The 20,894-nt window shown below is 40.3% G+C and overlaps 2 protein-coding genes and 2 non-coding genes across 5 annotated transcripts in view; all 4 read right to left on the reverse strand.

Annotated features, from left to right (window-relative positions):
* The window catches only part of ahcyl2b (adenosylhomocysteinase like 2b), a 40,463-nt gene extending 38,852 nt beyond the window's left edge, over positions 1-1,611 (reverse strand). For both annotated transcript variants that reach the window (XM_026922878.3, XM_026922877.3), the window contains exon 1: positions 1,246-1,611. In XM_026922878.3, coding sequence (XP_026778679.1) covers positions 1,246-1,557 — 312 coding nt within the window. In that variant the 5' untranslated portion in view covers positions 1,558-1,611. The remainder of the gene's footprint in view (positions 1-1,245) is intronic.
* A 1,002-nt stretch (positions 1,612-2,613) lies between these two features.
* Positions 2,614-16,472, reverse strand: tmem209 (transmembrane protein 209). Its single transcript, XM_053241581.1, has 15 exons — positions 16,211-16,472; positions 12,376-12,535; positions 12,225-12,283; positions 11,835-11,966; positions 11,070-11,293; positions 8,477-8,681; positions 8,208-8,383; positions 7,613-7,684; positions 7,307-7,403; positions 7,098-7,223; positions 6,873-6,970; positions 5,113-5,227; positions 4,927-5,024; positions 4,748-4,821; positions 2,614-3,754 (listed from the first exon to the last, which is right to left on the reverse strand). The coding sequence occupies exons 2-15, from the start codon at positions 12,510-12,512 to the stop codon at positions 3,697-3,699; spliced, it is 1,671 nt and encodes a 556-aa protein (XP_053097556.1). The 5' UTR covers positions 12,513-12,535; positions 16,211-16,472; the 3' UTR covers positions 2,614-3,696.
* An 862-nt stretch (positions 16,473-17,334) lies between these two features.
* On the reverse strand, positions 17,335-17,406 carry trnaa-ugc (transfer RNA alanine (anticodon UGC)). Its single transcript has one exon. It is a non-coding gene; the product is annotated as a tRNA-Ala (tRNA).
* A 473-nt stretch (positions 17,407-17,879) lies between these two features.
* Positions 17,880-17,951, reverse strand: trnaa-ugc (transfer RNA alanine (anticodon UGC)). The gene has a single exon. It is a non-coding gene; the product is annotated as a tRNA-Ala (tRNA).
* Positions 17,952-20,894: the final 2,943 nt, after the last annotated feature.

Here is a 20,894-nt window from a genome sequence, read left to right on the forward strand (position 1 = left end):
TGTGTGTGTGTGTGTGTGTGTGTGTGTGTGTGTGAGAGAGACAGAGAGTGTGTGTGTGTGTGTGAGAGAGTGTGTTTTCCCCTAAAAGATGGATAAATCAGGCCCGGTGATGGAGAATGTGAACATTCCTGCAGGCACACATAATGATGTAGATGACCTTGCTCTGACAGCGTGTAGGCCGATGCTGAAGAAATTCCCATGGGACGCTGTGAAACGGCTGATTAGTGCACTTAGGGCTGGATGTTTTGCATGTGGACTTGTGTGTGTGTGTGTGTGTGTGAGTGTGTGTGAGTGTTTTGTGAGTGTGTGTGTGAGAGTGTGTGTGTGTGTGTTCAAACCAAGCGCTATGTGATCAGTGATGTGGCTGATTCTGATGCTCATGCAGAAGGAGCACAAACAACCTGATCAGGTACCAGGAGTGTGTGTATAAGACACACGTGTATATCCTGTGTGTGTGATTATAAGATTATTATTATTATTATTATTATTATTATTATTATTATATTAATATTACGTCACACAGAGGCGATGACGTCACCCGTGACCACCACATATGAGTAGCATCTAACGGAGACTCTTAATTATTTTATTTCACCACGATAATGTCGCTAATGCAACAAACCTGGCCTGAACTCTGCTTTATGTTCGTCTCATGGGTGGTGTGAACTGTAGTATTTCAGCTCCTTTGATTTGTACCAAAGTTTCTTCTCTCAGTAGATCAATCACAGCGCACTGCGGACTAGCATGCTAGCAAGCCAAGCCAAGCTAAGCTAAGCTAAACCAGCTAGCTGAACCTGCAGTGAAGCAGCCTGCCATGGCGGTGTTAACATTACAGAAACAGTCCAAACTCAGTATAAAAACCTCGACAGTGCGCCTGTTATTAATATAAACCTTTACGAGGTGTTGGTTTAGCTGTTTGTGTTTCATGAGAAGAAAAACTTTATTAGCAAACCTCTCGCTTGCTATCTTGCTAACTTTCCTTTCCTGACACACAACTGTTAACTGTGGAGATGTAAACCATTTAAAATGTGTTTTTTTTTACGGGAATATTTCTAAGTTATGACAACCAAAATATTCGAGTGAAGTTATTCCGAAATAGAAGATGATTCAAAATGTAAAAAAAAAAAAAATAAAGTCGATATAATGAGGTGTATGTGCAGTAACCGTTAGCCGAGCGCGAGCCTCGTTTACACAATGGCGAGCTGAAGACGCTGCTGTATTAATAAACAAGGCGGCTCTGGTTACCTTCTTCATGCGGGGAGCCTCGGCCACTGTGCCGTCGCTGTTGACGAACGCCTCGCCGCCGTTCTGCTGCGGATCCGGTCGCTTCATCGCGGACGCTTGCGGCATCTTGACGGGGTTCGGGCTGACGGGACTGGGGTCGCCCCGGACCGCGGGCTCGGGCAGGGGACATGCCACTGCAGCACCAGCCTCGTCGCTTAACGAGCCTTTCTCATCCGTCTTCGGAGTAACAGGTGAAACGACGGCGAGTTCTTTCTTAGCGACGTCTTTCAGCTCGACCTCAGCCATTTTCGCTGCCACAACCTGCACTGACATCGCGGCGATCCAGACTGCTGCTTTACCGAACCAAGAGCTCGACACACAACCGGAAGCGAGTGGGACGAACTAATGACCGCAAAGGATTGTGGTAGTTGTAGTAACCAATAGCAGAGCTTGTATATCACAGCTTTCAGTGATGCTACAGTGATTATAAGGTGTTTTGCATGTTGACAAAAAGGTTGCTTAAATAGCATAATTGCCTTCTGAACACCAAAACACAAACCAAAGTATAAAACTGTGTTCAATCCCTCGCACTTCCAGGGCTGGGGGTTCGATTCTCGCCTCTGCTGTGTGTGTGTGCGCGGAGTTTGCATGTTCTCCGCGTGTTTCGGAGGTTTTCTCTGGGTACTCCGGTTTCCTCCCCCAATCCAAAGACATGCACTGTAGGCTGACTGGCATCTCTAAATTGTGTGTGTGTGTGTGTGTGTGTGTGTGTGTGTGTGTGTGTGTGTGTGTGTGTGTGTGATGTTGCGACCCCGTCCCGAGTTTCCCTGGGAAAGACTCCAGGCTCCCTGCGACCCGGTGTAGGATAAGCAGTAGAGAAAAATGGATGGATGGATCTTCATTAAGTGCTTTAGTCTGGTCAGGGTCACAGTGGAAACCCCAGGAACACTTGGTGTGAGGCAGGAATACACTCTGGATAGGACTACAGTTCAGTACAGGACACACACATGGACACACAGGGGCAAGTTAGAGCAGCCAAATCAATGCACCAGCATGTTTTATGGAAGGAAACAGTAGAACCCAGAGGAAACCCACATATACAGAACGTCCACCCCGACAGGAAGCAGAGCTAAGGAACCAAAATGAGGATGCTGGAGCTCTGAGGCGGCGACGCTACCTGCTGCACGGCCCACAAAATGAAATGTATATTTAAAAAAAAAAAAAAAGAAAAGAAAGGTTGAAGTGTTCTTGTTCTTCACATTCAGTTTGAATACAATACTACCATCAATTGGAAAACTGAATCCAATATGAAGAAAACCTTTCATAAAAAAAAAAAAAAGCAAAACATGGCATACAGAGAACATAATAATTGCAAAATCAACACAGAAGTCTAAAAATGTTCATTTCATTTATTGTGTATCAAAACAATGACCAAAACACTCTCCAAAGAACTGAATCAAAGCAGATGGTTAGCAGCCTTGGGAGTGTTTACACCGGCGATTTGCTGAACTTCGAGCAGTAAAAGAGACACAAAAGAGACGACAAATAATTAAGATGCTTCATAACATGACCTGTGTAATACGTTAGTATGTCAAGTCATGGAAAAGAGCGATTTACCTTTATGCATCATTTCAAAAAACAACTTATCTAGAGTGTGATTATGATAATTATCCCCCTCTCTATAAACCTTTCCTGTAGGGGAAATTACAGCTACTGGTAATCTCTGTTAAGTGATCAAATCTTAATCGGGTCACATTGGGGAGTAAATCGTCTTCCTTTCTGTCATGTGAACGTGATGACTAACTGTAGAAAGCGCGAAGCACATCGCCAGTAAGCGGTATAACTGAAACCGCACATGGGAGTTTGTTAGTGAAATGTTTTCTCACAGCAGACCTTGACTGGTAATCAATCGTAATTCCTGCGTGTAGAAACATTTCACTAACAAGCTCCTAACCAGAGAAAAGTGAGCATCAAGGCTCACATAACACTCGGGTTATCTAACATGTTATCTAACTAGTTCACTTTTTTTAATAACGTGGATGATTGCATTTACAGACAGGGGTGAGAAAAATATAGCAGAGATCATGCCTACAACAAACAATTCACTTCAACTCTAGTAAACACCCTTACACAGATATATATATATAAAAAATTTCACACATTCGATCCTGAAAAATTCTACAGCTTTGTATCAAACAAAGCCGTATGACATGCAAATTATGTACAACATCAAAATACAACTAGTTGGTCTGTTTACTCGTTCTGTAACACAATGTAGAAAACACTTAAAGATCAGGGTCTGGTGCTGGGCTGCAGTTGCTATAGGAACCAAAGAACGATGCAGCGGTTTCCCCGAAGCACAGGAAAAACAGCTAATATTAAATTATATCCACATACAGTCATGTACAAAATATTACTCAGTGTGAGCATTTCAGAGTGGTGTATTTGCTCAGTTATAACATGGTTATAACACTATTGCTCCCCAAATATCCAAAGGATGTTGACTCCTGAGAGCCCCAGGTTGACTCTTCTGTAGAGGAACAAAAAGACACACACAATGAGTGAATTCCTTTTTTTCCTCTCTCTCTCTTTTTCAATTCAATACAATTCTTGTGAGTTGTATTATTTACCTACTTCCAAACCAAACAAATGCAAACACATGCTAACAAATACAAACATTGGGCCTCAGTTACCAATCGCTTTTTTTTTTTGCAGAAGTTGTCTGAATATATTTTTGTACCCCATAATGAACTGAAATTTTGTATCCCAAACTGAAATAAAACATCATGCCAGATTTACAAAGGTTTCAGCAATCTGATTTTCTTCATACTCCTGTGTGTAAGTCACTCGTAAATCATTAAGTTCATTCATGGCACAGCCAATTTACATTTAGTGACACCTATGAATCTCACAGAGCGCTGAAAACAACTAAATGCAGACTAAACGGTGAAAGTGTGGCATGCACTGAAGCGTCCAATACTGCAACTCAGCCACTGCAGTGCACACTAACACTTTTTCCTTTCTATGGCAGCATTTCTTTTGTCTTAACTGAATGGTTAGTCTTACTTAATTTACGGATATGTTCTGAATTGCTTTCATTCAAGTCATTAGTATGAAACAACTCACCATAATTTCATTAAATTTGTGTGTGTGGTCAAAATAAGCCATTTAAATGTGAAAACGTAATTTAAAAAAATGCAGTAACTCACACCAATTATACAATTTGATGCTCATCATTTGAGGTTTTTATTATATTTATTTATTTCATTTATTTTATTATATAAGTGAGTCTCCTTATATGCAAAGGTACACACACTCAGGAGCTCTCATAGGATACAAGTGTTTTGTTTGTTTGTTTTTCCCCTGAACTGGATTTTCATGACTACTACATTTCTTGTGTAAATGCTCCTGTGAACGATTCATGAATACATTTGTTTGTATTTATTTAATATTATATTAACAGATTAATAAACAAGGACCATAGAGAAGTCAAATAGTAGTAACTGCTGATAGTGAAACTCACCCCAGCATCCCAGACTCCTTGGTTTTGATAATGTAAAGGAACATGAGGATTGTGTGGAACAAATTGTTTCTGCCCTGTAAACATCAACAAGCCATGTACAAGTCACAGGAATGAAGGTAATAATTAACGGCTGTAGTTTTAATCCTACAGAGGGTGTAGTGGAAGAGAACACACTGTACCTTAGGCAGGCTGTAGATGTGGCCTTGATACACAAGCTGATAGTGAGGTGGGTTGGTGCTGCTTTGGTGAATGCAAAAGAGGTTCTCATTGGAAAGATCTGTATAAACCATAGAAAAAAGAAAGCTGGGTTGAAAAAGAACATGTCTACGATTAATTCTACATTTTAGCATTGTTTATGGCTTTACCTGGTTTGTTTGGAGTCTGGATGAAATGCTGAGATGTGAAGGTTTTCCCATCTGGGTACTTTGGGTGAGGAGGAAGTCTGGAGTCCAGGTATGTGCACAGAATAGCCATGAGGATCTTGAGGAAATATATTAGGGAAGAAAAAAAAAAAAAAGATACAAAGTCAAAGCTATTTGAATAGTAAGTCTCCCAAAACATTCACATAGGCTTCGTTCAAACCTGGCATTATCATGTGTCCTGGGTGATCAGATGGTAAGTGGACAGGGATAAGTACAGGTGTGAACGGGGTCAAATGCGTCCTAAAGACGTGCTGTGATACAACTAATCAACTGCGTCAATGCCCTAGCCAGAAAATATGTCATCACTGCAAGACTGAATGGAAGAGTTAAAGACGATGTCGTAACGGCAGAGTCGAAAGCAGCTGCTTTTCGTAGCTTCGTCGTCTAATCTCTCATTCCTTTATAAGTTTCGTTAACAGACCACGTGATAAAGATGTCTGAAACAGTCCGTACAGGTACGTGAAATATGATTTGTGGGACATTTCTGCCTGAAAATAAACGCAGCGGAAGACTGATGTAATAAAATGTGCTTCACAGCCTTCCTTCAGTGGAAATGAAACGATGTACGAAATCCGATCACAAGTATTACAAGACTAAATATCAAAGTATGAGCTGTTTACTCAAAGAACTTTAATTTCTGCAGTAATTACACTGGGTATAAAACTGTAACGTAAGATAAACTAGAGAGCTTTGTCTTATTTTGCTGTAACAGGCAATAAGAACTCAGTCCTTTACATGGTGGCTGTAATCCAGTGGCTAATGCTGTAACTCATTATCCGACTCGCTCACAACCACGTGAATAGATGACTCATAAACAAAATTTGCACAGGAAGTGTTAAACTCTGTAGGTTGCAATTTTTTGCCAGAATAATGACACTAGTTACAGTGCACACTCCTGGGCAAAAAAATGGGCCAATCCCAAAATATTAAGCTTTTTATTTAAGCTTAATATTAATATTAAGCAAATATTAAGGTTTTAATGGTCTTAACAACAAAGCATTGGTCAGAAATTGAGCAAGAATGAAATAAATGCATTCCTGAGAGCTCCTGTGCCTCCATTTGCCGGTTTACTTTTGCTTTTGCTGTTTGGGGAAAAGATAGAAACAGGGAAATTCTCTTATATACTCTTCTTGTACACAAAGGTAAAATCATGATAATGATTAAAATGTTTGATTTAAATTCAAACTAACACATGTCTGGGTGTACAAAATCTTCCAAAAATATCTTCTGGTATGTGTTTTTTTTTTTCTTAAAAGATTAGTCATTATTTGGTTATCTGCCACACCTGATGCAGCCCATCAAGGGCCACAAGGCTTAAACATTTAAAGAAATCAAAGGGAAAAGCTTCCCCTACTGACTTCCTTTACCTATTTGTTTAATTCTTGCTAATTTCCTGACCAATGATTTGTTGTTAAGACCATTAAAAGCTTAATATTTTGCCCAGGAGTGTAACTGCTGGGTTACTTAAGAATGAGAGAAGAAACATGCTATCTATTCAAATGATCTCACAAGTTGGTAGTGCTACTTTAAAACTGGATAATACAGACAGTGTTTGCAAACATCATCATAACCATGCAGCAGTGAGCTACAGTGTGTCAATTAAGTAAAAGGATAAGAGATCAGTTTATCCATTGTCTTTGGATAAAACTGTCAGCTAAATGAGGTAAATGCACAAACATCCATAACTGAAGAGTGGAACTCACAGCAGAGTCGGCTGGGAGGTCTGTGTCCCATTTCCGGTTCTTCAGGTTCCCTCCACCGTTCCAGCGAAAGGAGCTCATGCAGCCGCTGTGGGCCAGCTCTACAGCAGCAGAAGCATATAAGAATTGTAATTCAAAACAAAAAAATATTAACCAGACACAAGCAACTCACCAATGCACAGCCCGCCACTAAATGACCTGTCTGAAATCGTGTCTAAAGATAATTACCCTTGATTCTCTCTACCAGATACTCCTGGTTGGATGTGATGTCCAGGTACTGCACTATAGTGTTGAGAGTGGGAATGACAGAGGCTTTGGCTACAGCAGCCTGTTTCAGATTGCTGATACTGGCCTCTGGGGTTGGAAAAGAAACCGTGAAATGAGAATTTAAAAATGTAATAAAAGGTGCTGGAAATAACTGTTAGACAAGCAGATACCTCCTATCTGTAACTCCGGGCAGCCCATTCGCCTGAGTTGGCTGTTGATAGAGTCGATTTCTTTAACCAGATGAACCAGAATGGTGTCATTTATCCACTGCATGTGAGAGAACAGCACAACTGAGCTTCTCCAACCAAAAAAATTTACACAGTGAAAATATTAATAATAACAACAATGCCATCAAAATGCTATCTGGCTTGTTTTTTTTTGTTTTAAATTAAATTTTTTTCTGAGAACACTATTTTGCTCGTTCTATCTAAACTTCTTTCTAAAGCATGTAACAACATCAACTGCTGGCAACTCACGTTTCTTAGTTTGGCAGTCCAGCTGTCAATGCTGTCAGTAACCACACGACTGGTTGTGATCCGTGCCCAGACCTAAGCAACACAAAACAAAACTAATTCAAACACACAGCCTGGCTTACAAACAAAAAAAAAACTGCACCATACACATTACTGTAAAGCATACAGTAGGGTGCACAGGTATTCGAATACCTGACTAAACCTCTGAGATGCCAGTATTCGAATGCTGAAATCACTATATGCGTATATAATTAAATATGGAAAAAAATGTCTGGCAATATTATATACAGAACGCAACACCATCTTGTCGAGCAAGGTAAAGGCATGTATCAAGATTTGAAGAAGAAAAAAAAAAAGGGGGGGGGGGGGGGGGGTGGATTGTGCTCTCATATCCAGTTTTGTCCCCAGCACATTGTAAGTTCAAATCCCGAGCCAAGCATCTTTACCCTTAACTGCTTAGCTCTCTACACAGCTGTCATTTGTAAGTCTTTGTGAATAAAAACATCTGCCATAGGAATAGATGTCAATGTAAACATAATATTTTTTGCTAGATCCTGTATAGTAATGAAATAACAGGAACCAGAGAAACAGAGCTCACCTCCTCAGCGGCTTGTTTGGATCCCAGCTCAGTTTCGTCTTTGTGGGCAGAGGGAGCCTGTGAGCGACAGGCCGGCTGGTACTGGAACTTCCTCAGGCTCTGAGCGTAATCACCCATAGAGCGGTTGTAGTTCCAGAAGGTTGGACTGTGTGATGGAGATGTAGACTCTGGACTCCCTGATGACGAGTCAAACACACATCCTCAGAATAAGCATCAATATTAGATTACGAAATCGTACATCTACTGTGATGACGTTATGGATACTTTACCCAGATGGCTGCGGTGGCTCTTCTCTTCCTCTGAACGAAGGAACTTCTCTAAAGATTTAAGATCATCCATGTAGTCTTCCTTCCCTCCGGGAGAGCTAAAAACAGAAGGGGACGTGCGGTAGCGTGTTCTTAGACTGGCGCCTTCTGCTGGGCCCAGGCTGCTCGGGTAAGGAGAGGAGCTGGTAGATGGACTGTAGTTCAGTACCTGATGAAATACATTGCTACATTTTCAGAACAATCTGCTAATAACATTCATCATGAAAGCTTTATCATAGACAGAAACAGGCTGGTAAGGGGAAGAACTGTTTACAGCTGTTATAATGTAAGTGATAATGGGAACTAACTTGTCTCGCAGACATTCTACCACATTAAATATAAGTATAAATTGTCAAAAGTATGATGTGTTGTTCAAATTAAAAAACTGTAATTGCTGACAAAATGCTTTAGGAATTACAGCCATTTTAAGCAAAGTACTTCCATTTTCTGGGGCTCAAAGGTATTTGGACAATTGACTGACGAAGTTAATTGACCAGGTGCAGTCCATCCCCTCGTTACTTCAAGACAAATGAAGCAGATAAAAGGTCTGGAGTTAATATCAGGTATTGAGTTGGCATTTGGCAGCTGTTCGACTGGAGCTACCAATATGAAGTCCAAAAAGATCTCAATGCAAGTGAAGGAGGCCATCATTAGCCTGAAAAAACAACTTAAATCTAAGAGAGATATCAAAAACCTTAGGTGTGGCCAAATCAACAGTTACATTCTTAAAAAGAAAGAAAGCACTGGTGAGCTCAACAACATCGAAAGGCCTGGAAGACCATGGAAGACAACTAAAGTGGATGATCGCAGAATCCTTTCCTTGGTGAAGAAAAACCCCTTCACAACATCAACAGAAGTCAAGAATACTCTGGAGAAGGTAGGCGTATCATTGTCAAAATCTACAACCAAGAGACGCCTTCATGAATGTAAATACAGAGGGTTTACAACAAGGTGCAAACCACTGGTAACATTCAAGAACAGTAAAGCCAGATTAGACTTTGCCAGAAAACATCTAAAAAAGCCTCCCATGTTCTGGAATAAGATTCTTTGGACTGATGAAACCAAGATTAACTTGTACCAGAATGATGGGAAGAGAAAAGTATGGTGAAAGAAAGGAACAGCTCATGATCCAAAGTATACCACATCATGTGTCAAACATGGTGGAGGAAGTGTTATGGCATGGGCATGTATGGCTGCCGATGGAACGGGCTCACTGGTGTTTATTGATGATGTGACTGCTGACAGAAGTAGCAAGATGAATTTTGAGGTGTATAGGGCTATACTCTCTGCTCACATTCAGCCAAATGCTACAAAACTGATAGGATGCCGCTTCACAGTGCAGGTGGATAATGACCCTAAACATACTGCGAAAGCAGCTGAAGACTTTTTGAAGGCAAAGAAATGGAATATTCTTCAATGGCCAAGTCAGTCGCCTGATCTCAACCCAATAGAGCATGCTTTTCATTTACTGAAGACAAGACTGAAGGCAGAAAGACCCACAGACAAGCAGCAACTGAAGGTGGCTGCAGTGAAGGCCTGGCAAAGCATCTCCAGGGAGGAAACTCAGAATTTGAGTTTTGAGAACATGGGCTCCAGACTTCAGGCAGTTATTGACTGCAAAGGATTTTCATCCAAGTATTAAACTTATGATTATATTTACAATTATGTCACTTTGTCCAAATACCTTTGAGCCCCTGAAAATGGAGGTACTTTGTTGAAAATGGCTGTAATTCCTAAACGGTAAATGCCATATTTTTGTGGAACCTCTTAAAATAAAGTTGAAAGTCTACACTTTGATCACATCTTGATTGTATTATTTCAAATCCATTGCGGTGGTGTATAAAGGCAAAATCACAAAAACTCTGTCATTGTCCAAATACTTCCGGACCTAACTGTATATACACACACACACACACACACACTATATGGCCAAAAGTTTATGGACAACTGACCCGACCATCACGCCCATATGTTGTTCAACATGTCATTCCAGATTTATTTCTCCTTTGCTGTTATACTAACCTCCATTAACCTGGGAAGGCTTATCACTAGATTTTGAAGGGTGGCTGTAGGGATTTGTGTTCATTCAGCCACAAGAGCATTAGTGAAGTTGGGCACTGAAGCTGGGCGAAAAGGTCTGGCACACGGTCATCATTCCAGTTCATCCCTAAAGTGATCAGTGGGGTTGAGGTCAGGGCTCTGTGCAGGCCATGCGAGTTCTTCCACTCTAACCTTGGCACACCATGTCTTTATAAACCTTGCTTTGTGCACAGGTGCATTGTCATACTGGAACCGGTTGGGCTTCTTAGTTCCAGCGAAAGGAAATTGTAATGCTACAGCATACAAAGCCATTCTAGACAATTCTGTGCTTCTAACTTTGTGGCAATAGTTTGAGGAAGAACCACATATACGTAAGTGTGAAGGTCAAGTGTCCACATACTTTTGGCCATATAGTGTATATATATACACACACACACACATTCATATACAGTATATACAGTATATCTGTACATGGCCAAATAAAAACTAATTTGTTTCCAGTGCTGTGTGTACAGACCTTGCCATATGCTACAGAAGGGGAAAAGGGTCTGCCGCTGGCCGGAGAAGAAGGGCTGCTCAGAGGTGGGCTGTACCCGGACACACAGGGGGAGAACTTTGGACTGGTGCTGGGGGGCCGCGCAGGGCTGAAACTGAGCACGTTCTGTCCCTGCAGTGGAGATGACTGGGAAGCTACCGGAGTCTCTTTCTTCTCCGGCTTTTGGGGCGGTGAAGCCTGAATTCCTGCAGACACAATGTGTACAGCTCAGAAAGCAAAGTTTATGTGCAGACAAGCAAACAAAGATGTAATCCTTGTTCCCAGATTTTTTTTTTTTGGTATATTTGATTCGAGCAAGAAAGACTTTCACCGATCTAAACAAAAACAACAACAACAATAATAATAATAATAATAATAATAATAATAATAAAGCCTAGCACAAGTAACATCTAGCAGAAAGGCAGTCAAGGGAGAACCATATACTTTAACTGTAGTAACCATGGCATATGTCCACAGAAAACCTCCACAGAGTCACTTTTAAGAGCTCAAGTTCTACCTTTTATGTACCTTAATCATAAATGGAATTTCTCTTTGGTATGTACTGTATTATGTCTAGAACAACAAAGTCAAACCAGATGTAGCCAGTAAATATAGCGAACAGGAAATCATTCGGGTTTGTCTACCGGAGGGGAAGAGATTTCTAAATCTAAATCTAGGTCGCCTAAGAAATGTAAAATATGGCGACTTATCAGCAAATATATCTGCATGATGGTTATCTATAATCACCAGAGTTGCGGAGACCGAGGAGTCGATGTTGCTCGGGAGAGAGAGCGACGGTTGACGGCGCCATGGTGAACTTGAAGTACTTCCAAAAATCAAAGATGGCATTCAGGCTGAACAGAGAGGCCAGGGCTAATTCTGTTAATCAAAAAAAAAAAAAAAAAACAATACTTAGAACAAAAATAACTCTCACAAACACCAAGAAGACTTGATAATTTGTGATTTCTGCAATTTTTTTTTCAGATTATTACTTGTCACACTGTACGAGATGATCCCAATGAAATCCTGACTGACTTCTATACCAGACTATGTGATAATATTTGTTCTACATGTCGGATTAGATGATGAAGGTCCTCTAAAGAATGAGTATTTTTGTGTCTGCGAATCCACACTTACCAATGTACCAGATTGGCCAGTAAGTTATGTTATAGTATCTGCTGAGCAGCTTTCCTGACCTGCAACACATGTTAATTCTGGTTAATGTGCCAGTGTGCAAAATATGATATTACATATCACTTATATGCAAGATATTTGCAGAATCGCTGACATTTCTGTGTAAATCATTCCAGCCAGAGAGACGTTGAGAACGGCCCAGGCCAGGAGAACCTGGCGTTCCTGTTCCTCTCTCCTCATCTTCATGGTCTTGTCAATAAGACCGGTCGTGCCTCCTCTTTGTGGTGTCATTGGATTCTTTGGTTTTGTAGCGTCTGCAAGCAAAACACACTTTCAGATGGAAACGAAATAGTTCCGCCTCTCAGTTACTGCAACTTAGCCTCACTTTGTGACTTTGACGCTAGATTCAGCAACTATTCAGACTCATTTAGAGACTATTTCAAAACACAAATCGAGACAAATCTAGAGATTTTTTTTTAGCAAATGTTAGCGACTATCCTGCACTTGATACGAGATGCGACTCTTCAGCTCAAATCACGACGGAGTTGAGGGAGTAGGTTCGGTCGAATCACCACCAGTGTGTAAGAGTGTGTCAGGTGTCCTATGTTACCAACCACTAATGACTGATCACTATTGTCTGTCGCACCTTCACACGTTTTCTGTTCTTCATTTTAAACTATTTTTCTATATTTACATATAATAAAAAAAAACTTATTCCATTTGTAACTGTTTTCTTTGTTTCTATTTTTGCAAATCCTCACTACCAGTGCTTTCATACATAAATATGTAAATGGTTGGTTTGACTTTATTTTGTAAATATGTAAAAAGTGACATTACTAAAGATGACTTCTTTCTGTAAGGAAAAAAAAAATCTGTTCTTATTTCCTATTCTGATAAAACTCCATTTTATTTTATTCTAAGTATCTTCAGAAAATCTTCATGTAACACATTATGATGTGCAAACGATCCTGACGATTCACAGAATATGTAAATTAGTCCATGATGCCACCTGGTGACTTGTAGAGACTTTTAGAAAATGCTTTAGCTACTTTTCCCTGAAAAGAATTCGCAGCGCTGCTCTCAGGTCACGTTTCCTGATATGACACGTGTATCAGCACTGACACTCACCTCACTCAATTCGCCTACTTATACTACGTAAAAGTAAAAGTATGTACTCTTTTTGTGAAGAAAAAGTACACACTTTTGAGTGTGTAGCAAAAGAGTACGCGAGTACTGGGACATACTAACACGTCATGTAACAGAAGAGAAAGTTGTTGCCTTGGGTGCGTCTCAATCGGCTCCCTAGTTCAGCAGTCAGGGCACTGATCAGGGAGTCGGCCATTTTAAGGGCTGTTTCAATCTCAAAATCCTTCAAGTGCACTGGAACTTTTGCTCCCTAAAAAAATCCCACAATGCACTGCAAAAACCAGGGAGCGTTGATGCTCACTGTGTTCCCTTACAGGAAATGACATCATAGTTTCTGAAGCTTCTCAGCTCGAAAAAAAATGGCGGACGAACTCTCAGCCAACTTCGTCTACAAGTGTAAGTAGCTTGTTATCGTTGTTGCAGCTCTCAAATGATTACTTACACTAGTGATTTTTAACTTTATTTGACTTTCTATATATGGTTTGTTTGAGTCTAATGACTTTTTTTTTAAGAGTTTTAAGGATTTAAAAAAAAAATGCACTAGCTAGCCTACGATCCTGCTTGAAGGTATCATGAGAGAAACGCGTGTGATTAAGGGCGTTTTCAGACCTGTAGATCTGTGCTTTGCTGTGAAACGGGGACTTTGTTGTTACAACGCTGCATTTTCTCTTCAGCTCAGTTCACTTTCACAAGGCAACATTTCAAAGCGTACCAAAATGTGTTTATGCAAATCACATGTGAGTAAACTGTCCACTCATTGGTCAGAGTGCGTCTGTTTATGTTCTGGGCATTCTCTCACAGTGGTCATCCCTCAAGACGGATAGACATCAGCTCTATGAGCTTATTGTGTCTTTCTTTTTAGCTGTAGTTATTATAATTTATCAGTCTGAGCAGGAATCGATGTTTCACAGTGTGATTAAAGCCCATCTCCTTGAGACGCTTGCTAAGCACCTTGTAAACCTCAGTGTTTTTGTGCGTTTTTAAAAGTTGTTCAGAAATACAGTATGATCGTCAGACCAAATTTCAATGAGGTATTTTACTTCGTCTTTGGTGCAAGTTAAACCACAAGTGATGTTGCGAGCCATTAACAGAAGAAACACGTTTTTTACGTAATGCAGTTCCCATCATGCACTGCTATACAAGTTGGTTCGGATTGCTTTCTCACCACAAGCGAACCGCTCTAGGGTTCGTTTACAATCGGGCTGAGACCACTTCATTCATCCGGTCTCGACCCGATTTTTTTTTTGTGGGTCCGAGCGCGACTGCCGTGTTCATATACAGTACTGTGAAAAAGTCTTAGGCACTCTATTTTTTTCAGTACAAACTTTGTTATAGATTTTTATTTTACGACTTCTACATTATCGAGTCAGTACAAAAACATTTTAGATTTCCAAACATTAGTTTTCCAGCACAAAATTAAATGTTACAGAAAGTGTCTGTATGTCAGTAAAGAAAGCAGTGTATTACATAAGAGACACTTTTCAGACAAAAAAAACATAATGAAGGCTGCTGGGTTTCGCTGCAAAAATAAGAAACAAGTGCGACAGTCAAAGTCTCCAGAAGAACTGTGGCTGCTTCTGCAAGATGCTCAGTAACACTTCCAGCTCATTTCCTTATAAAACTGCACACACTGCACCTGAGACAACTATTTTTTTTTTTAAAGCGAAGGATCATCACACCAAATACTGACTTTGTTTCATTTATTACTGTTTACTGCTCTTTATAGTATTTTTTTAATGTAGAAACATTTAGTTTCGTTATTTTTGAAGGCATCTTTGCTCTACAGCATTTCTTTGCATGCGCCTAAGACTTTTGCACAGTACTGTACATCATGGTCTAATGGTTAGAGTCTCGGATTTGTAACCCGAAGGTGAACCTGAAGGCTGTGGGTTCGAGTCTGAGGTCCGGCAGGGATTGTAGGTGGGGGGAGAGAATGACCAGCGCTCTCTCCCACCCTCAATACCATGACTGAGGTGAGACCCTTGAGCAAGGCACCGAACCCCCAACTGCTCCCCGGGCGCCGCAGCAAAAAAAAAGGCTGCCCACTGCTCCGGGTGTGTGTTCACTACTGTATGTGTGCACTTGGATGGGTTAAATGCAGAGCACAAATTCCGAGTATGGGTCACCATACTTGGCTACACTTCACGTCACTTCACTAAACGAAGCGAACCATGGGAGAAAACGCTCCAAACGAGCCAGGTGTGAAAACTCCCTAAGATAACAAATTTATGATACATAACGTCAGAAAGATATTGGGCCTGCCAGTGGTGAGTATGGAGTCATCCATGTCCCAATGTGTAGCCAGCCGAGGTTCTCACCAGCGCCCGAACTCGCGTACACGAGCTGATCGAGACACACCCCTAGTTACGCACACTGTCACTGTAAACAAACTCCTCCACACATTTCAGCTTTCCTTTTACAATTAATAACATATCACTAAATTCACCAATCCTTTGACTTAATTTTCCATTTTATTTCATTTACACCTCTCTAAAATGCATCCTACATTATAACCATCACAAATCTCCTCCTCCCTCCCTCCCTCGCGCAAGGACTTGTGGGTAATATTAGCTGCAAAAGTGTCCATGGCTCCACACTTCACAAATGTACCGGAAATAGTAGAACATCCGGGTACCTTTGGGATACTCATTTCAATATACTATGATTTGGGACGCACTAATGCTAATCTGGGACACTGTTTAGGGCGGACAGTAGGCGAGTTGAGACGCAGAGGCTGTGTTTCTGTAGACAAAAGCTAAAAGGCAATGTAGCTATGCAGCATGGAGGTTTATTTTATTAGCATGAAGGACTACTGTGTTTATGGAGTGGTATTTTGTGCTTACCTTTCTTAGCATGGAGCACAGCAGCGGCTAACTACCCTCTGCTAACTGTAGCGCTTTAATACTATCTTAAAATAAACATAAATCAGAAAACTGTACTGTTTCAGAGACTAGTACACGCTAGAAATTGACCCCTAAAGTGACATAAAGCTACCAGAAAAACATACTTTAAAACTCATAAGCTCAGCCTGCACGGTCCAGGCGCCAAACTATGCGGCATGAGAGCCTGTGTCAGTCCCAAATACCTCTCTGAGGCTCATGTAGTGCACTAGATAGGGGGCAGGAGCAATTATAATCATACCCTTTGTAGGGCGCTTACCTAGGGCATGAGGCTGTTTTGGAAAACAACCCTCCTTCAACTCACCGGAAGCAATCTTATCTATTTCAAAGTAAAAGCTATAGCGCAGGTTTCGGATTTGTTTACCTGATTTCAATTTAATCCAGGTTATATTTTATTTATTTTGGTTAGATTAATTCTGATTGTCAAAATGGGTTCCTCTTAAAATTAATCATTATAGGTTTTTTTTAAATTTCATTTTGAGTGAACTTTTCATTTGAAGAACTGCTGTCCATTTACTAATTTAAACAGAGAAACATGAAACATCCAAACTGGGTGTTTGTAGTCATTATCCACATGAACAGATCATCATCATCATAATCAGATTCCTTTATTTACAGTGTCAGTGGTTTCACTCAAATTAGTTCCCTTATTAGGTTTTTTTTATAGTTTTCACACAAATCACAAAAATATATGTGCCATATTTCCAAGCACAACAATCAAAACTCTGTATAACGTCATACATCACTGTGACATCTCAAATATTCTCACATTCACATAGCAAATTTATATTTACATATAATATATGAAGAGGCGACGGTGAGGATCATGTTAAAAAGATGCGAGTGACTTTCAGCAGATGAGACAGAGACTGATGTGGATGATGCTGATAATCAGTGCGAGAACTGATTTTCTGTTGTAAACTGATCATTCTTTAAACCTTTCCATAAGTAGAGGTTACAAATGTAGAGGTAGGCATGAGAGAGAGAGTTGTTTTTTCACTTTCATCATTCCAGTTTCTGATATGTTTTGTAATGAAGTACTCTTCGCAGGATTAAAAGCTGTCCTGTGGAGATGCCGGGGATTGAACCCGGGGCCTCATACATGCAAAGCATGCGCTCTACCACTGAGCTACATCCCCTGTGTGCATGTGTGTTTGTTTGTTTGTTTGTTTGTCAGTCCAGTCTCTGGGTATTGACGAGTCTGATGGCTTTGGGGAAGAAACTGTTGTACAGACTGGTTGTGAGGGCCCGAATGCTCCGGTACCTTTTGCCAGACAGCAGGAGGGTGAAGTGTCACTTAAACTTTTCTGCCATTTGTGCACAGACAGATGTGTGGAGAGTTTTAAAAAGCAAACATGGTAGTAAATGACGTTGTACTGATCTAATCATCGTCAAAGCATTCATTTCTGTCAGGCCAGAATATTTCAGCTATATCCTGAAACTACTTCCCTCTAGCATGTAGTGAACGTTGTTCTAACACAAGTGACATGCTTTTGGCTCAGTACCTTCACAAGCTTTCTCCATGGTCTGCACGTGTTTTTTCATTTTCATTACTCCAGGTTCTGATATGTTTTGTAATGAAGTACTCTTCGCAGGGTTAAAAGCTGTCCTGTGGAGATGCCAGGGATTGAACCCGGGGCCTCATACATGCAAAGCATGCGCTCTACCACTGAGCTACATCCCCATGTTCATTTGTGGAATAATGTTTTAGTACATCTCCATGTTTATTAAAGAAATACGGTACCAGAGCATTCGGGCCCTCACGACCAGCCTGCGCAACAGTTTCTTCCCCAAAGCCATCAGAATCCTCAATACTCAGAGACTGGACTGACAACACACACACACACACACACACACTCATAGTCAGCTGAACACCATCCCACTCCCTTTGCAATTGTTACACATTTCTGTATTTACTACCTGCATTTTTTGCTGCTATTATATTTATAAAAATATTGTATATAATTTCTTGTCATTACTATGCTCTCTACCTGCTGCTCCCCCAATAACTGCTATGTCCATATATGGTATAAGCTTATCTGCTGAATACTACGTCATATTATGTTATGTTTACTTTCACAGCAATTTATTATATTGTTATTCTTTTGCACTGCTGTTATATCTGACACTTTCACACTAGAACTGTGTACTGGTCAGTGCTGCACTGTCTCTTACTGTGCCTGTTGTCTTGTTTTGGTCGTCATTGTACTGTCTTGTGCTGTTTGCACACATTTGCGTGTGCACTTTATGTAGTAATGTGTAATCTCTTGTAGTTCTGTGTTGTTTTATGTAGCATCATGGTCCTGGAGGAACGTTGTTTCGTTTCACTGTGTACTGTACGAGCTGTATATGGTTGAAATGACAGTAAAGTCACTTGACATGAACAAGAGCAACAACAAAATAATAATAATAATAATAATAATAATAATAATACTATGACAAAAATAAAATCAAAGACAAAATACATATGTATATGTATACATCATCTTAAATGCTATACACACTGTAACTTACTAACTTCACACAAAGCTATAACACCAAATCAAATAATAAGAAAAGAGAGAGAGAGAGAGAGAGAGAGAGAGAAATTGCACAGGCAGCAGCAGAAAAATGAGCTCCTGTTAAAAAACAAACAAAAAAATTGTAGATATTCTGAGTTCTACTTTTCAAAAAGAGAGAGAGAGAGAGATTGCATATTTACAACATTGTTTACGATCTCTAATATTAAACTGAACAGAAAAATTCCAACCAGAAACAAAATAAAAGCCAAACAGGAATGGTTTGATAAAGAGTGTGAGATCTCAAGACAACAGCAAAGAAAAATCTCAAATAAATAAAACATAAAGACCCCACAAACACACAATATAGACTGCAGTACATGACAACAGAATAAAAAAAACAAATTAAACAAAATAGAAGAAGCAATTGATCAAAACTCCTTTCGGAAAATGTATAAAATGTATAAAAACCTGGCCAAATCAACCAATTGGTTGTAAAGAGCTTTCCAAAATGGAACGATCTGGAAAAAAAGTACTTCACAGATCTATTCAATCCTGCCAACCCTGAACAATCAGAAATTTAAAAAACATTCAGCGAAATGAAAAGTGCCATTACAACACACCAGAATCCCCTGGATTACAAAATGTCACTTTCAGAGGCAAAGAAACACATAAAGACCCACATAAAAATCATGTGGCCCAGATAACATCAGCCATGAAATGATTAAATACAGGAATGAGATGCAAGAAGCTCTAACCAAATTGTTCAACTTTGTTCTAGACACCGGACGTTTCCCTAAAATCTGGAACCGAGGCCTGATCACGCCGATTCTGAAAAATTGTGACAAATTTGAGCCCTGAAACTACACAGACATTTGTTTTAGTAGCGGTCTGGATAAAGTATTCTGAACACACACATTCTCACATTCATCCAAAAACATAACATGAAATAAAGAGCAGATTGGCTTTTTACCCAAACGCCGCACCACAGACCACATCTACACTCTACACACCCTCATAAACACTACCATAAAAAAAAAAAAGGCAAAATCTTTGCTTGCTTTGTAGACTTTCAGAAGACATTTAACTCAGTCTGGCATGAAGGACTGATGCTTAAACTCCTCCAGTCCAGTACTGGAGGGAAAGCCTACGATATCATTTAATCAAAGTACCAGGGAAATGAGTGTGCACAGAAAAGAACCGAGTTCTGTAAAGAAGAGTGTGGGGTGAGACAGGGGTGCAAGTCCGACATCTTTATCAATGAATTTGCTACAATGCTGGAGAAGTCCACAACCCCAGGTCTGATGCTCCACCACACTAAGGTCAAGTTCCTGCTCTATGCAGATGATTTAGTCCTGCTGTCTCTCACACCAGAGGATCTACAGCAGAACCTTTCCATCCTAGACGAGTACTGCTGTAAATGGGCTTTATCACTGAACCAGAGCAAATCCAGCATCAACAAGAAACACACACATCACTTCACACTGGGTAACACACAGCTCCAACAGAAAACATTGTACACTTATCTCGGTGTAACTGTTAGTAGCACAGGGAGCTTTAACCTGGCCATACAGACGCTCGCAGATAAAGCACGCAGAGCCTTCTATTCAATAAAATCCAAATTCCACAAAACACCAATCCCCATTCAAATCTCTCTAAAAAGGTACAATGCAGTAATCACACCAATACTTCTATACAGAAGTGAGTAATCAGCAATTTGCCCAAACACATACCCACACTCACCCAAACACACAAACACACATTCATACACAAACACTCACCCATACTCAAACACACACACACATTCATACTCAAACATGTTATAACACATGCGACATGCTTTTGGCTTTTGGATCTGATTGCTTCTGCTTCCCACAAAACATCAGAAACTCCTGTAATATCTAACAATGTTGGAGGCACCTGTACAGGGATCCTGGTCCACTCCTCCATGCAGGAGCTCCTTTATGTACTTAATTTATGAATGTGAGGTTAGAATCAGTCTATAGAGTTTTATCTGTAGGGATTCTACCGGTTGTAGGCAAGGTACAAGTTGCAACTTTGCCTGGAACGCATCAATAGTACCAGGATTTTTAGCCCAAAACCTGGTTGCCTCTGCCTGTAGGTACAGA

The sequence above is a fragment of the Pangasianodon hypophthalmus genome, chromosome 18, assembly GCF_027358585.1.
Source record: "Pangasianodon hypophthalmus isolate fPanHyp1 chromosome 18, fPanHyp1.pri, whole genome shotgun sequence".
NCBI lineage: Eukaryota > Metazoa > Chordata > Actinopteri > Siluriformes > Pangasiidae > Pangasianodon > Pangasianodon hypophthalmus.

What these genes read in the sequence shown, in the direction of transcription:
- tmem209 (XM_053241581.1), bottom strand. Translation starts at nt 12,512, where the DNA reads ATGACACCACAAAGAGGAGGCACGACCGGTCTTATTGACAAGACCATG. An exon ending in CTTCTGTAGCATATGGCAAG is followed by an intron (nt 8,682 to 11,069) that starts GTCTGTACACAC and finishes GTATTTCATCAG; the next exon opens with GTACTGAACTACAGTCCATC. An exon ending in CCCGGAGTTACAGATAGGAG is followed by an intron (nt 7,224 to 7,306) that starts GTATCTGCTTGT and finishes TTCCAACCCCAG; the next exon opens with AGGCCAGTATCAGCAATCTG.